Genomic DNA, 13,582 nt, shown 5'->3' on the forward strand with positions numbered 1-13,582 from the left:
CTTATCTCCTCCCCGTCACCCCGATGTGGCAGCTGTGGCTCAGACTTGCAGCCACCCCCATGTCCATGTCCCCTGTCCCCTCCGCGGGTCAGCAAACTGGGCTCTGGGTGTTCGCGCTCCTTGGGTCTGGCCCAGGCGCTGCCTCGCAGCAGTTCACCTGCCGCGTGTTTACCTTTGGATTGCTTTATTTCTTCTTAATCCTCCCCCCTGGACAGAAAGGGATGGGTACAGTGTGCATGAGGGTGTGCACGAGGGCGGGTGTGCACGAGGGCGGGTGTGCACGAGGAGGCTTCTCTGGTACAGCAGGATGCTCCTTCCACCCCTCCCCATGAGCAAACTTGCTTGGAAACACCACACGGAGCCAAATTAACGTCATAATTAATTGGTGCAGATCTGCTGAGCAATGCCAGGACCGCAGCCCCCACCGAGGGCCTGATCCTGGCCCGTTCCCAGGTGCCTCTCCTGCTGTTGGCCCATTTTGTGCCCCTCCTGCCCCCTCAGAGCTGGGTGGCTTCTTTCTGGCAGATCCAGGGAGATCCCAAGCTGCATCTTTGAGACATGATGATGTTCCCCTTCAGCGCCCCACAGCTTCCTCCAGACGGACTGCTCAGCCAGAGCCTGGGGCTGCAGGAAGATCCTGTGTCACAGCACGAGGGTCCCTGGGGTGCCCCCATCCCGACACCCATCGCACCCCAAGCGCTCACCGGTTCCAGTCCACGTGGGAGCCATTCAGCCAAGTCCAGTCCTTCCCATCAGAGGGGTAGGAGAGGCCGATCCAGAAGTAGCAGTTGGGTTTCCCAATGATTTTGTTTAGGAAATCCTGTGTCGGGGGAGAGGGCAGGTGGTGACACTGATGTGTCACTGATCGCCATCCCAAAACAGGCTCCAGCCTGTCCCCACGCAGCCCCGAGCCCCACCAGTGTCCCCCACGCTGACACCGGCCAAGGCTCCGCAGAGGTTTGTGCACAGGGGTGGGTGCTGAGCCCCGGCACCCGTCCCACATCCCCGATGCCATCGGTCCCTTTACCAGCTCGTCCTCGTCCCTCAGCATCAGCAGCTCGGCCCCCCGACTCGCACAGTCCCCCCGGCTCTCGTTCCACGAGCGCATCCCGTCAGCAACCCAAAAGCACTTGGTCCCATTCGCCATCCAGCCCTTGGGGCAGATCTTGCACCCCCCAGCCTCTGAAAGACAGGCAGTGCCATCTTCAGCCACCAAGAAGCCACCTTGTCCCCTGCCCATCCAAAGAAGGACAAGTGTTTAAGTCCTGCTGGCTCCCCAGGAACACGGGGATGGCCTGAGCTTCACTTGCTTCTCCAGTTTGGGGGTGCTGCAGGGTTTTGGGAAAGCAGACAGTGTGGAGATGCATTGTGGTTGGCGTTACCTTGCAGATTTGGCAAGCAAAGCTCTTTCCGCAGCTCTGAGCGGATCTTCTCCAGGGTGCTGTTGCCATCTCCTGCGTTCCCGCTCCCGTTTTTGCAGCTTCCTGGGTTCTCCGGCTGCTGGTGCAGAACTGCAAGGGACGGAGCGAGCAGGGGAGAGGGACGGGCTCCCCAGGCACGATACCACCGAGATCTACGTGCACTGGTCCCCGCGGGCTGCAGGGAAGCGTCTGGGCTGGATCCTCACACAAAGTGGGTGCTCGGAGCCCTCCAGCCCCCTCACCCTTCCTGTGGTCTCAGCTCAGCCCAGGCCTCCATCTGAGCATCTCATGGGGGTGGGAACCAGCCTCGGGGCCCCAGCCCAGAGCAGACTCCCCGTTTTGGGGACGGGGTCCCCACCTCTGAGCTCAGCCCCGCGCCTGCAACCGCCTTCCCCCGCTGCTGCTCTGCGCTGCCAACAGGATGTGGCCCCTGCACCCTGCGCGAGATGGAGCATGAGATACGGAGCCATCAGCCCGGATGGCTGCAGAGAGCCCGGGAGCCTCTGACCGCTGCGGAAATGGCCTCTAGTGCACAAACCAGCTGTGCCAGCCCCAGCTGTGCAGCCCAGAGGGGCCTGGCGCAAGGGTGAGGGGCTCTGCACCACCTTCCGACTACCCCTCGCAGCACAGCGCAATCACAGACAGCTGCAGTGCGCACAAAAGGCTTCCAGGAGATGCATTTTGGGGTTTCTCTCCAGTTCTGAGCCCACACAAATTCAAACCATCAGCCGTTGCTGGTCAGACGTTGCATCAGACCACCAGTCGTTGCTGGTCCCAGTTCCACCCCCCAGCAGGGACAGCAGATCCCTACAAAGCCACCGGCTCAGAGCTGGTACCCAAATCGCTCCCGCATCCTCAGAGCATCACCTGCGTTCTGCAGCTCTCGGAGCCACGAAGGGTGCTGAGCCTCATCCCTTTGCTCTTCCCTCCATACCCGTGTGCCAAACGCTTGGCAGATCCATCCCCAAAGTTCAAATCCACACCTGAGACCCTTCCCAGCACAAGATCCATTGGATCCCCTTCCCCTTTGGAGAAGGATCTCCTCACCAAGATCCACCAGACATTTGAGACTCCGTTCCAGCTGCTTGCTGTGCTTCGGGGGTGCCGTGGGTCAGGGCAGCAACAGGTGCCACCAGCAACATCACACCCGGCACAAAACTCATTCCAACAGGGCCGCGTGTGACCCTGAGCTCGGCCACAGGGTGTCAAATCCTCACCCTGCCACAGCTGAGAAGTTTCCAGTGGTTTTCGTCTCGCTGGCCAACCAAAATAACCAAGTCTCCTCCACCCACCAGCTCTATGAAATTCTGATAAAAGCCAAGGTCATAAAAAGCAGATTTGCCTCCTACACAAGCACCTGAGCCAGCACCCCCGGAGCAGGGACCCTCTCTTCGGATGGTCCCCTCTCCGGATTGTCCTTTGGTTGTCCCCGTGCCAACAAGCAGATCTACTCACACGAGCATCCCATCGCCACCAGGGCCACCCCGAGGACGAGGTTCCCGGTCCAGCCGGCGCAGAGAGCCGCTCGGTGCCACCGGGGACAGCTCGATGCTGCAAGGGAAAGGAGTTGTTGGCAGAAAAGCCCTGTCCCAGCCCCGCATCCAGCCAGCCAGACCTGCAGCGCAGATTCGGGCTCTTTCCTCCCCAAAATCCCTCTGTGGTGCTGCTGCTGGTTGTTCTACAGCTTTGGTCGGTTGTCCATGTTTTGTCATTGCCACCCTCCTCCCGACCCTGCTGGCACTGGGGAAAAGATGCGCGTGATGAAGTTGTGTTGGTTCTACCCAGATATGCAAGAATTGGCAATTTCCTGGATGTTGTAAAGTCACTAGAAGCCAAGGGTAGAGGTGGACCAAGATGGGAGGGCAGGATGATGCTTCTGGCCAAAGCCAGAGCTCACCTGGACCAGCAAAGGTTCGGCATCTGCTTCGGAATCAAACAGCAAAGGAGGAACATCCGACTCCACCTTAACATCAGGTGGTGGGTCTGGCAGAGTCCTTTGAGCTCAAAAGGGGGGTGTTTGGTGCAAATCATGGAATTCTTGCAAAGAAAAGACATTGTGGGAAGCTGCCTGAAGATGCCGTCACCACGCAGAGATCTCTTCCAGAGGGGAAAGAGCAGGAGTTAAACCTTCGCTGCAGGCAGAGCAGGCGCAGGAGGAAGGGGGAGGGAGGTGTAAGGGGACAACGTGGTGGCCGCGGGCAGAAAAGCAGCATTTCAAAGGTCCTGGTAGGACTCGGGCAACACTGACCCCATTTCAAATAAACCCTAAAACCATTTCAAGAGAAAACTACTGAAGGAATCCCAAAGAGCAGACGGGATCCTCCATCACTCACCACAGCCACGGGCCCTTCCCTTCCCGCTTGGGGGGCAGGAGCCTCCCAGCACAACCACAGCCAGAAAGTAAATATCCCCCAAAAACCCCTCAGTGCACTTACTGCCAGGTTGAGGAAGCGAATGCACTTTCCTGCTGCCCCTTCCAGACCTGATATTCAGGTCAGCATAGACAATTTCCTCGGCCATAGCGGGAGAGGCGGGAGGATCACCAGCGGTGCCTCTGGCTCCAACGGGGCCCATCCAGCCCGGAGAAAACCGGCTTTTCTGCGGTTTTTCGCTCCTCTGGTTCATCTCCACAAGTTCCTCTCCAGGCCAGAGCTCTGCGGGGAGAAGTAAGAGCCTCTGAGCGCTCGGCAAGCGCAGCGAGGGTGCAAGAAAGCGCATGCGATGCGCTGGTCAGCCCGAAAACGAAACTTCACGCCCTTTGTGCTGAATTAAGCCAGGTAAAATGTGTTTGTCTCATCAACGGAAGCAGCTCCTGACAACGTTAAGCCTTTTCTATTCAAAGTTGAGCCATATTCTTCTAAGGTACCAAACAAGACACCTTGAATAATTGAAAAAAGGGGCAAACAAGATCCCAAGATCCACAGTTGGGCAAATGGGCCGTTCCAGACTTTGCTCCGCTCTGTCCAAATGGGTCATTTTGCACGAGAAATAAGGTGTCGTGGCGAGAATGATCCGCAATCTCCCAGAATGTTCCTACCAGGATTGCAAGAATTGGGATTTTTATGAAATGGAGTAAAACCAGATCCATTCCACCCTTATCTCCTCCCTTCGGCTGCTCGAAAGGTGTTTTCTTGCCTCGGTCACTGCTTCTGCCCACCCAAACCCATCCCAGCATCGCCGCTGGAAACAAGGGGTTAGAAATGAGCCCTTGGAGGGGAAAGATGGAAAATGGCCCAAAAAGCTCAAGAAATCAAGCTGTTTCTCTTCGTTCCTTGTTTTCAAGGCATTTCCAAGAGACACTCAGCTGCTCCCTTTGGGAACCGGGACTGGAGCAACTGAAGGGCGGGGAAGGTCAGAAATGAAAACACAGCCCCAAACTTATAGAAAATATAAAGGTGGGAAATGACACGTTTACTGGTTTCTTTGGAAGATTCGCTCATCTTTTTCTGCACCGAGGAAGAAATCCCATGCGAGGATTTTTCAACCCCAATGAGAGGAAAAAACAAACTGTCAGGACCTATTGAAACAGCCCCAAATTAGCTATTTAGCCCTTTTTAGGGGAAAGTGGTTTCCAGCCTGGGCAATGTGAGCACACGGAAGGGGCTCGATTGCGACCAGAGCAGGTAGAGAAAACTCTGCGGAGATATCTTAGGAAATTTTATTTGAGAAACATCAAACACAGGAAGGGTTGCGGCTTCTCGACCAGCAACACACACTTTAGTTTAAAGGTCTGCAGGTTTTAAAGGCTTTTCTGCATCTAATCTGACTGCACAGAGGCAACGCAACAAAAGCCGAGCTCCCAGAGATGCTGCAGAGCTGACAGCCTGAGCTGACTGTGCTGTGTCCCTTATGAAAAAGGGGGGGCTGTGGTTCACAGCATCAAAAGGTGCGATGAGAAGGGCAGCTCGTCACAGCTGCCACGTCCATCAAGGTCATATTGAGCTGCTGCAGCCCCAAAAAGCCAGAGCAACCCTGACCCGGGGGAAAAGGCGCCTCAAAAAGGGGGATGTGATCCTACGCCTCCCACTTTTCACCCACCGCAGCCTGAACCCGGCTCTGATGTGCGGGATTCTCTCTCTTTGAGCTGGACTCTCAGCCTGAAAGAGACAAAGGTCGTGAGGAAGTGAAGAGATGTGAGTGCTACGGGAAGGGAAATAAAGACAAAACAAACAAATGTCATGGGGAAGAAAAATAAGAGAGAGGAACCTCTGCCCATGGCAGAAGCCTCCACAAATAGGGTTTTCCCACCTAAGGAAGAAAAAAGGGCTGAGACTGTCCCAACAGCATCCCCAGCCCTGCTGGAATCTGCCCCGACTGGAAAGCCCAAGGATGGACGGACTGGGAGCACTGGGAAGGGCCGTCCCGCACAGCCACCGCTCCAGGGGACGCAGGGAGGGCTGTTCACCCACCAGCAGGTGGGTTTGTCCCCAACGCCCACGGCTGCGTTCAGCTGCTGCTGGGGCTCCTGCGGCAGCAGCTTCTGGGGGGGCGGCACACAAGCCCCCGTACGCAGGAACACAAGGGCTGATGGGGAGAACAGTGGCTTTCAACAAGCACTTTGAGGAACAGAAGGGACACACGTGATTATTTACCATGTTTTAATTACAAAAAATAGCAAAAAAACAGCAACAGGGTCTGGATCAGTAACAGGTGCCACAGGAGCTCACTTCACGTCCCAGCACAGGGTTGGGGAGATGGGCCGAGCTCCCTGCGCCCATCTCATCTGGCAGCAGCACCTCGAGCTCCATCACCACAGGGCAAAAGCAGATTCAGGGGAATTGTCAGAAAAGCAAGACGAGTGCTGCAGTGGGCCCAGGAGAAAGAAACCAGTTCCATGTGCAACCCAGGCTCCCAATCCACACAGCCAGATATCACCATCCCCGGGGTCTGCCCCTCCTGCAGGTCCCTCTCCTTGAGACCGGGCAGCGAGTTGTTACTGAGACCTGGAGAAATCCAGAGCTGCAGCTGAGGGAAGAACATCCCCAGGTCACGCTGTGCTGCTGGAAGAGGTGAAGCTGTGGAGGTCCCAGCATGGAGAAGGTTCTTTCTGCACACCCTCTTTCACATGATGGCTTGGGGCTTGCTGCAGAGATATGGCCGGAGCCGTGAGCAGCTTGAAATCACAACACCAAGGCCATTCAAAAACGCACACTCGCCTTGGTCGTACACCAGGTACCTGCGACAAGAAGCACAGACAGCGCTGGCACCCTGGGGGAGCGGCTGTCCCCTCAGGCAGCAGGAGGGGACAAGGGCTGCCTGCACGGGACAGTCCCCACAGCCACGTCCCACCGCAGGACGGTCTCCCCACGGCCCTGGCTCGCAACGGGACTCACGTGTGGTTGAAGCTGCTGCCGTTCACCCACTGCAGCCGCCCGTCCCGTCTCCGCAGCCCAAGCCAGTAATCAATGTTGCCCCTGAGGCGTGAGAGAAACTCCTGGGCAGGAAAGAGAGAAGCCCAGAGTCAGGAGCTGCTGCCGCCCCAGCGAGTCCCTGTCCCAGCCCCACGCCAGGCCCTGGGACGGCAGCAGCTCCCACCCAACGGCTGCTCCGCCAAGCTCCAGAGCTCCTGCAGGAGCTCCCCAGCCCGGCTGGCCGGGTTGGTCCTGCTCTGCCGCAGCTCTGCGCCCAACCCACACCCCCTGCACCCCACACACCCACAGCCGCCCCTCACTCACCGTTTCCCACTCCCTCTCCAACACAGCCAGCGAGGTCCCGAGCGAGGAGCACCGTTCCTGGCCCCACTCCCAGTTCCCCTCCTGCTCCCTGCTCGACAGGTAGTAGCAGACATTGCGGTACCCAACCCAGTCGTCAGGACAGCCCAGCGCCGCAGCCGCTCTCGCTCCAGCTCTTCCTGCTGCAGAGGGAAGGGAGAAGCTCAGAGGATTCTGCTCCCCAGGGACCAGGGCACACGGCTCCGGGGGGCAGGGAAGGAGGCAGCCCCGGGCTCCCCCCGCGGGGATCCCCCCTTTGCTGCCAGGGACCCCAGGGAGCAGACACCCCAGGGGAACAGCCCGGCTGGGCTGCCGGCGGCACACACGGCTCTGCACCCAGGGACGGACGGAGGCAGCCGCTGCTCCCTCACCTGACAGCGCAGCAACAGCCACCAGCAAACCCAGGAGCAGAACCAGAACCAGGACCCACACTGCACGGCGCACGCACCGCCCGCCTGGAGGAGGAAAAGCCACCGGCAGTGAGGACGCTGCTGTCCCAGAGCAGGCACAGCCCCTGTGTCCCCGCCACCCCCACCCCAGCTGCCCAGGGAAGGCAGGAGGGACCCCCAGCCTGTTTCACCCCCCAGACAGCTGGAAGAAGCCTCACACTTGCCAGCCCCAGTCCTTGTGGGGTGACACTGCCACAGGACACTGTCCCCCCCCGACAGGCCACAGGGGCGGCCCTGCACTCACCCACACGTCCTCTGCCCGTCCCTTTGTCCGTCTGCCCAGGCAGCTCTGGGTGGCGGGACACCCATCCGCGCTGGGGACCCAGGGGCTCGTCCACATTCCCATCTGTGTCACAGAAGCTGTTCTTCTCCCCTTGTCCCACAGGCAAACAACACGGGGAACCTCCTTCCTTGTAAGTAGTGGAATCTTCGACCCAATGCATTATCTTCAGGGGTAAAAACGATTTCCAGCCAGGCCCAGATGTAGTTTTCTGACCACAACTGTTACCTTCGTACTGGGATAGTGCAGAGAACATGAGAACACAGTAGATCAGGATGTTTATTTCTGTTACCAGACAGCTGGCACAGCTGATTTCAAGTATCAGCCACTGTCCTGTGATGATAACCAGGCTCAGCAAGGTGCTGTCAGCACAAACCTCCCCTGTCCCTGCTCTAAGGGTGACACTGGAGCCAGTTGCCAGCACCTGGGGACACAAACAGAGAGACAGTGAGCTCAGGGCCCAGCCCTTGGCCCCCAACCCTTCCCACCCTGCACCCCCCTGCCCAGGCTGTGCTGGGAACACCCCCTTCCCATCGCTCATCCCCCACTCCACCACCAGCAGGGGCCCGGCCATGGGAACAGGGGGTCCAGGGTCCCCCCAACACATCTGCTGAGCCCTCCTCTGCTCATCACACCACCAGCCCCAGCACCCCAAGCTGGGGTGAGACTTTGAGCCTTTGGAGTCAACAAGGGACTGGAAGCTCAGTTATCCTGGGGGTGATGGCAGGAAAGGGGCCTGAGCAAAGCTGCTCATGGGGTGATTAGGAGAAAGACTGAAGTCAGGGCAGGGAGTAAGGCAGGTCTGCAAGGAACTAATACAGGCCTGCAACTTCTACTTTTCCCCACTTATCTGACATAGCCCTGGGCTCATATATCAGAACAGAAACCAACACTCACTTCAGCTGCTGAAGCCCAAGCTCACTGTCCTGCCCATGAAAATGCCAACACCAGCAAACTGCAAAACAGGCTCCCCTTGCCCAAGAGGACAGGACGAGTAACCCAGAGCTGCTCCCGTGGGCTTGTGCAAGCAGCTCCAAATAACCCAAGGGGAAATGGACACACAAATCTCTGGAGTCAGATCGGATCCACCTGAGGGTTCTGAGGGAGCTGGCGCAGGTGCTCACCAAGCCACTTTTACCACAGTCCTGGCTAACTGGGGAGGTCCTAGTTCAGTGGCAGTTGGCAAATGTGACACCCAACAACAACAAGAGTCAGAAGGAGGATCCGGGGAATTACAGGCCTGTCAGTCTGACCTCGGTGCCAGGGAAGATCTTGGAGCAGATTGCCCTAAGTGGCTTCACTCAGCACATACAAGACAACCAAGACTTCAGTAAAGCCTTTCACACCATATCCCACAGCATCTCCTGGAGAAGCTGCAGCTCATGGCCTGGACGGTGTATCTGCAATGGGTAAAGAACTGGCTGGAGAGCCGGGCCCAAAGAGCTGTGGTGAATGGAGCCAAATCCAGCTGGTGGCCGGTCACGAGTGGTGTCCACAGGGCTCAGTATTGGGGCCAGTTCTGTTTAATCTCTGTATCAGTGATCTGGATGAGGGGATCGAGTGCACCCTCAGTGAGGTCAGAGGGGACACCAAGTTGGCTGCAGTGCTGATCTGCTGGAGGGCAGGAGGCTCTACAGAGGGATCTGGATCGATGGGCTGAGGCCAATTGTCTGAGGTTCAACAAGGCCAAGTGCTGGGTCCTGCACTTGGGTCACAACAACCCCATGAACGCTGCAGCTGAGGAAGAGCGGCTGGAAAGGAGCTGGAGGAAAAGGATGTTTGTGAGAGCAAACAGAACAGTGAGAGCAAGCAGGAAACAGTTTGAGTAAGCAAATGGAAACCGAAATCAGACCCAGCTTCTGGGAAAGTGACTCTGTCCTCTCAGCCTGCACACACCAACTCCTGCAGAGGGGACAGGGGAAGCCACAAGCAGCCCCTCCCCACCCCAGCACCAGAGAAAGGTGGGAAATGGAGGAACATGGGGAGAGCAACCAGCCAGGCCCCTTCAGCACCAACCCCTCTGCAGAGCCCCGGCAGCACCAACAGGAATCAGGGAGCTCAGGGCCCGGCCCTTGGCCCCCAACCCTCCTCTCCTGCACCCCCCGCCCAGGCTGTGCTGGGACCGTCCCCCTTCCCACCGACCGGAGCTCCCCACCTGACCCCAGCAGCTCCTCAGGCCGCTCCTGTCACAGCCGCTGTCCCGCTCTTAAGAGATGGCGGCGGTGCCAGCTGCTGGAAACCCCAGCGCTCCGGCCAATCAGCAGGTGAGAATGAGGAGTGGCGGGCGAGAGAGCCAATCGGAGCGATGCTGTTTCCTGTCTAAAGGCGATATTTGGGCGGAAACCTGTTTTTAATCCCTCAGAGGGAGTTCTCAGAGGCCGCGCTGGCAGAGGGAAAGAAGCCAAAGCCAGCAAACACAACTATTTATAGGCTGGAGAGGAAGAGTTGATTTAGTGGTAGAGCCCCACCCCGGGGGTTGGGGTTGTCGCCAGCCTGGCTGAGAGGTGAAGCCAGAGAGAAAAGAAACTAAAGGAGCACCATGAGAAGGTAACGATGAGTGAGCAATCGCCGGACACACGCGTGCAGAGCGCGTGGACAGTACATGCAGCCTATCACGTTATCGTATAGCACGAGTTACAACCCATCACATTGTTGTAAGGCGTGTGGACAGGGCAGCTTTGCTATAAGGCTGGCCTGGTCCGGCAATAAAGTGAACTCTGTGAACATCACATTGGTGTGTCAGGTTCCGTGCCTCGCATGGAAAAAGCAACAGGTTGTACCTGATAAAGATGCTGGTTTCTCTTCTCTCTGGCACAAACCTCCTGTTTTGATTGTGGGAGGAATCGCTGCAGGCGGGAGGAGCTCGGGATGTCCCAGTGTCCCACAGGGTGTGTTCCCTCACCCAAGGCTGCGTTACGGGGCTCTGGGGGCCCCCCAAGTCCTGATCCCCCCAGAAGCAGCCGAAAGCAGCCGCGGGGCTGCTGGGGACGAACCCGAGCTGGCTGGAGGGTGAACAAACCTCCCCGTGTCCCCCGCGAGAGCAACGAGGGGGCTGCGTGACACCAGGGCTGCTGCAAACGGCCCTTCCCAGTGCTCCCAGTCCACCCACCCCCAGGCACCCAGTTCAGACCGCACAGCACATGGGGCAGTCCCGCCGAGCTTCGCCGCTCGCTCGGAGCTGGGGAAGCCGTTTTGGGAGGTTTGCGCTATTTTTGGAGGTTTATTCTATAGGGAGATGCTCTTATCTCCTCCCCGTCACCCTGATGCGGCAGCTGTGGCTCAGACTTGCAGCCACCCCCATGTCCATGTCCCCTGTCCCCTCCGCGGGTCAGCAAACTGGGCTCTGGGTGTTCGCGCTCCTTGGGTCTGGCCCAGGCGCTGCCTCGCAGCAGTTCACCTGCCGCGTGTTTACCTTTGGATTGCTTTATTTCTTCTTAATCCTCCCCCCTGGACAGAAAGGGATGGGTACAGTGTGCACGAGGGTGTGCACGAGGGCGGGTGTGCACGAGGAACCTTCTCTGGTACAGCAGGATGCTCCTTCCACCCCTCCCCGTGAGCAAACTTGCTTGGAAACACCACACGGAGCCAAATTAACGTCATAATTAATTGGTGCAGATCTGTTGAGCAATGCCAGGACCGCAGCCCCCACCGAGGGCCTGATCCTGGCCCGTTCCCAGGTGCCTCTCCTGCTGTTGGCCCATTTTGTGCCCCCCACGCCCCCTCAGAGCTGGGTGGCTTCTTTCTGGCAGATCCAGTGAGATCCCGAGCTGCAGCTTTGAGACGTGATGCTGTTCCCCTTCAGCACCCCACAGTTTCCTGTAGACCAACTGCCCAGCCAGAACCTGAAGCTGCAGGAAGATCCTGTGTCACAGCACGAGGGTCCCTGGGGTGCCCCCATCCCGACACCCATCGCACCCCAAGCGCTCACCGGTTCCAGTCCACGTGAGAGCCGTTCAGCCAAGTCCAGTCCTTCCCATCAGAGGGGTAGAAGAGGCCGATCCAGAAGTAGCTGCTGGGTTTCCCAATGATTTGGTTTAGGAAATCCTGTGTCAGGGGAGAGGACAGGTGGTGACACTGATGTGTCACTGATCGCCATCCCAAAACAGGCTCCAGCCTGTCCCCACGCAGCCCCGAGCCCCACCAGTGTCCCCCACGCTGACACCGGCCAAGGCTCCGCAGAGGTTTGTGCACAGGGGTGGGTGCTGAGCCCCGGGACCCGTCCCACATCACCGATGCCATCGGTCCCTTTACCAGCTCATCCTCGTCCCTCAGCATCAGCAGCTCGGCCCCCCGACTCGCACAGTCCCCCCGGCTCTCGCTCCACGAGCGCATCTCGTCAGCAACCCAAAAGCACTTGGTCCCACTCGCCATCCAGCCCCCGGGGCAGATCTTGCACCCCCCAGCCTCTGAAAGACAGGCAGTGCCATCTTCAGCCACCAAGAAGCCACCTTGTCCCCTGCCCATCCAAAGAAGGACAAGTGTTTAAGTGCTGCTGGCTCCCCAGGAACATGGGGATGGCCTGAGCTTCACTTGCTTCTCCAGTTTGGGGGTGCTGCAGGGTTTTGGGAAAGCAGACAGTGTGGAGATGCGTTGTGGTTGGCGTTACCTTGCAGATTTGGCAAGCAAAGCTCTCTCCGCAGCTCTGAGCGGATCTTCTCCAGGGTGCTGTTGCCATCTCCTGCGTTCCCGCTCCCGTTTTTGCAGCTTTCTGGGTTCTCCGGCTGCTGGTGCAGAACTGCAAGGGACGGAGCGAGCAGGGGAGAGGGACGGGCTCCCCAGGCACGATACCACCGAGATCTACGTGCACTGGTCCCCGCGGGCTGCAGGGAAGCGTCTGGGCTGGATCCTCACACAAAGTGGGTGCTCGGAGCCCTCCAGGCCCCTCACCCTTCCTGTGGTCTCAGCTCAGCCCAGGCCTCCATCTGAGCATCTCATGGGGGTGGGAACCAGCCTCGGGGCCCCAGCCCAGAGCAGACTCCCCGTTTTGGGGACGGGGTCCCCACCTCTGAGCTCAGCCCCGCGCCTGCAACCGCCTTCACCCGCTGCTGCTCTGCACTGCCAACAGGATGTGGCCCCTGCACCCTGCGCGAGATGGAGCATGAGATACGGAGCCATCAGCCCGGCCGGCTGCAGAGAGCCCGGGAGCCTCTGACCGCTGCGGAAATGGCCTCTAGTGCACAACCCAGCTGTGCCAGCCCCAGCTGTGCAGCCCAGAGGGGCCTGGCGCAAGGGTGAGGGGCTCTGCACCACCTTCCGACCCCTTCGGGCTGCTGTGCGTCAGGGCAGCAACAGGTGCCACCAGCAACATCACACCCGGCACAAAACTCATTCCAACAGGGCTGTGTGTGACCCTGAGCTCGGCCCCAGGGTGTCAAATCCTCACCCTGCCACAGCTGAGAAGTTTCCAGTGGTTTTCGTCTCGCTGGCCAACCAAAATAACCAAGTCTCCTCCACCCACCAGCTCTATGAAATTCTGATAAAAGCCACAGCTCATAAAAAGCAGATTTGCCTCCTACACAAGCACCTGAGCCAGCACCCCCGGAGCAGGGACCCTCTCTTCGGATGGTCCCCTCTCCGGATCGTCCTTTGGTTGTCCCCGTGCCAACAAGCAGATCTACTCACACGAGCATCCCATCGCCACCAGGGCCACCCCGAGGACAAGGTTCCCGGTCCAGCCGGCGCAGAGAGCCGCTCGGTGCCACCGGGGACAGCTCGATGCTG

At 58.6% G+C, this 13,582-nt stretch overlaps 2 protein-coding genes and 1 long non-coding RNA gene across 9 annotated transcripts in view; all 3 read right to left on the bottom strand.

Annotated features, from left to right (window-relative positions):
- LOC309449686 (killer cell lectin-like receptor subfamily B member 1B allele B) overlaps positions 1 to 13,582 on the bottom strand; it is an 18,896-nt gene continuing 5,314 nt past the window's right edge. For 3 of the 7 annotated variants that reach the window (XM_082071987.1, XM_082071990.1, XM_082071992.1), the window contains 5 exons: positions 13,484 to 13,579; positions 12,468 to 12,596; positions 12,113 to 12,267; positions 11,790 to 11,905; positions 11,452 to 11,709 (listed from right to left, as the gene is read on the bottom strand). In XM_082071987.1, the coding sequence (XP_081928113.1) occupies positions 11,583 to 11,709; positions 11,790 to 11,905; positions 12,113 to 12,267; positions 12,468 to 12,596; positions 13,484 to 13,579 (623 nt within the window). In that variant the 3' untranslated portion in view covers positions 11,452 to 11,582. Of the gene's footprint in view, positions 625 to 704; positions 821 to 11,451; positions 11,710 to 11,789; positions 11,906 to 12,112; positions 12,268 to 12,467; positions 13,580 to 13,582 lie in introns of those variants that run through there. The other 4 variants (XR_014185985.1, XR_014185986.1, XM_082071991.1 and 1 more) reach the window with 3 other exon arrangements.
- LOC309449692 lies at positions 1,165 to 3,837 on the bottom strand. The gene is made up of 3 exons (XR_014185990.1): positions 2,877 to 3,837; positions 1,383 to 2,728; positions 1,165 to 1,182 (listed from the first exon to the last, which is right to left on the bottom strand). It is a non-coding gene; the product is annotated as an uncharacterized lncRNA (long non-coding RNA).
- Positions 5,751 to 13,582, bottom strand: part of LOC309449691 (uncharacterized protein) — a 21,878-nt gene continuing 14,046 nt past the window's right edge. Inside the window, exons 2-6 of the mRNA XM_082072005.1 lie at positions 7,826 to 8,285; positions 7,504 to 7,587; positions 7,097 to 7,275; positions 6,755 to 6,855; positions 5,751 to 6,597 (exon numbers count right to left, since the gene is read on the bottom strand). Coding sequence (XP_081928131.1) covers positions 6,483 to 6,597; positions 6,755 to 6,855; positions 7,097 to 7,275; positions 7,504 to 7,587; positions 7,826 to 8,117 — 771 coding nt within the window. The 5' untranslated portion in view covers positions 8,118 to 8,285 and the 3' untranslated portion in view covers positions 5,751 to 6,482. The remainder of the gene's footprint in view (positions 6,598 to 6,754; positions 6,856 to 7,096; positions 7,276 to 7,503; positions 7,588 to 7,825; positions 8,286 to 13,582) is intronic.

The sequence above is a fragment of the Streptopelia decaocto genome, assembly GCF_964273445.1.
Source record: "Streptopelia decaocto genome assembly, chromosome: 24".
NCBI lineage: Eukaryota > Metazoa > Chordata > Aves > Columbiformes > Columbidae > Streptopelia > Streptopelia decaocto.